We start from the raw sequence: 2,500 nt of genomic DNA on the forward strand, positions 1-2,500 counted from the left end.
TTTTAGGGTCAGACCAATGTACTGCGGAAATACCCTGGATGAAAGAGGTCAACCTGAGGCAGAGGATCGTTGTGAGGGAGTAGGGTGGGGGAAGACGTGATCAACCGCATTTTTTTTGAAAAACTCTTCTAAGTTTTCATGGTCATCCAATTTCAATGAACACGCATGAAAATAAAAAAACCCAAATTATCGCTTTTTAGAATTCGCTCTTTTAATGATGACAATGGGGCAATTTGTGACGAAATCGAACAGATCCCGTTGCAGAATCTTGCATGCCCTCGCCGTTGGGAGGCAGAGAAAAGAAAGTTCGCCTCGTACTTTTCAAGAGAAGCGTGATCCTTGAAAATGTAACTTTTTTTCTGAGGAGGAAAGAGGTAAAACATAAGTAACTGTGTCTACAGAATATGAACAGCAGACGAAAGTACTTACCCAAGAAAACAAAAACAGAGAGACGCAACAAAGACTTCGCCTGTGCTCCCGACATATCCAAACAGATAAAAAAATTATTTATTAAGTGCTTCTCAATCAAAGAAAGATTAAGGAAGGCAACGAATAGCTGCCGCCGCCGGCTGCGATGCGAAAAAACGAGACGACTGAACTCCTCGCACCGCCGAGGTCCCGTAGATTGGTAACCACGTGACAGGGTACGGGAAAACACTCTGACCAGGGTGGGAATTGAACCCACGACCTTCGGGTTAGATCTCCGCCGCTCTACCGACTGAGCTACAAGGTCAGACGGGAGCAGGCCGTGGGAACTGAACATGTTAAAGTCACGCCAATGAACATGTACAAGTACAAGGAAAGGTTACGTTTATAGAAACGTGGCCTTGGTCAGAGTTTTTCTCTGTCCTTGTGTGGGCCCATTTCCATCAGTAGGGCTAACGCTCACATGGTTCATATGGGATAGAAATCTAGCACTTCACATTACACTCTATTCAGTTAACTCTGTTTAAAATACAAGTGCTACACGGCCAACGTTTGTATAAACGTAACCTTTCCTTGTAGTGTAGATAGATGGCTATCATAAAACACTACTGGATGTTACTAACTGTCAAAAATTGGGATTCAGATGGAAATCGGTCATTTTAATGCTGGTTGAATTTTAATAAACAATTTATCATTCTTGATAATGCGTATGTGCATGCTTGGCATTGATCAGCATGACTCACTAGGATAGGGGGGATTTGGGGAGTTTAATCTAGTATAGGGTAGCAAAGTTCAGCTGAACTAGCTCTGGTACAGGCTAAGGGTTCCAGGGTCCCAGATGCACATCCTCACTCAGAAATTCCTAAAATCCACTCCCCCCAGGGGCTAACCCTAGGCCTAAAAGCCAACTTTAGGCCTAGGGTTAGCTAAATTGTGGGTTTTGGGTTACTTTCTTCGTTCTCAAGTTTTCGGAGTGTTAAGGTCTTTGTTTTCAAGAAACCCTTCCAATCAAGTTATCCCATTATCTTTGTTTGTCATTCATCTGCACAACTGCTTCAAGAAGCAGACAGAAATCTGTTGTAATGAGATATTTACATTTTAAAAGTTGTATGTTTATGGTCATCTTTATTAAAACGTGTAGGCCATTAAACAAATGAAAGTAATAAACTACTTCTGATTTCAAATATGAAAATATAAAGAGAAAAAAATATTAGCATGAAAGGATGGACTTGTGCTCTTGAGTGCAGAGTGAATGCAACTTGTGGATCGACTGGCTTGAATGGTTCATCTGTTTCCTTCTAGTCCTCACCGACTGCACTATTGCTCTGTTGCATAATTTTACTTCTTGTACTTATCTTCATAATCAGTTGTATTAATTTCTGTTGTCTGCTTTTATTTATGATTTGGAATTTATGGAATGGTCATATATTTGAACATTGGAAATTAAAATACATGACAGTTACAGATCATCACAGTTAAAAAGGCCCCGTTCAAGCCTGGATTTTTTCCAGGCTTTCTTTGCAGCAGCATAAGTTGCTGGACTTGCTGCTTAACTGCAAGGATCTCCAACTATCCTGTATTTCTCCTCTTATGTATTTTCTTAAATTAAATTAAATTAAATTAATGCAGCAAGGGCTCTTTTCAGTTTCCAGTATAAGAAATATAAATTATTATTTTATTATCCATCTTCAAAATTGGCTTACAAAATTCCTAATGCAAAACTTCATCTTGGAATATACATGCAGTAATCTACATGCAAGTTCATGCAAAATTATTATTACAATGATGTTCTTGAATTTTTCCTGTCACTGTAGGTCATCATCATCAAAGAGGTCATCAAAATCTAACAGGTGAACGAAAGAAAAGAAAGAAAAATGGGAGATCTCAATTCCACTAAACAACAGCCATGTTCAGATATTCCAACCCCTTTTGAAGGAAAATAGGGAGTGTTTTTAGGTGCTGAAGGCGCAAGCCTTAAGGAGGATCTTGGAAAATTTTGCAAATTTAGTTCCTGTCAAGTGGCAATTTCCAACATTTCCAGCATTTTGACATCATTTTTGGGGTATTCTGTAAG

General features: G+C 39.2%; 1 protein-coding gene across 1 annotated transcript in view; it reads right to left on the bottom strand.

The window, feature by feature from the left end:
* LOC137983093 (lysosome-associated membrane glycoprotein 1-like) overlaps positions 1-646 on the bottom strand; it is an 11,834-nt gene extending 11,188 nt beyond the window's left edge. The window contains exon 1 of the mRNA XM_068830278.1: positions 430-646. Within this exon, the coding sequence (XP_068686379.1) occupies positions 430-484 (55 nt within the window). The 5' untranslated portion in view covers positions 485-646. The remainder of the gene's footprint in view (positions 1-429) is intronic.
* Between the last annotated feature and the right edge of the window lie 1,854 nt (positions 647-2,500).

This window comes from Montipora foliosa, chromosome 13 (assembly GCF_036669935.1).
Source record: "Montipora foliosa isolate CH-2021 chromosome 13, ASM3666993v2, whole genome shotgun sequence".
Taxonomy (NCBI): Eukaryota; Metazoa; Cnidaria; class Anthozoa; order Scleractinia; family Acroporidae; genus Montipora; species Montipora foliosa.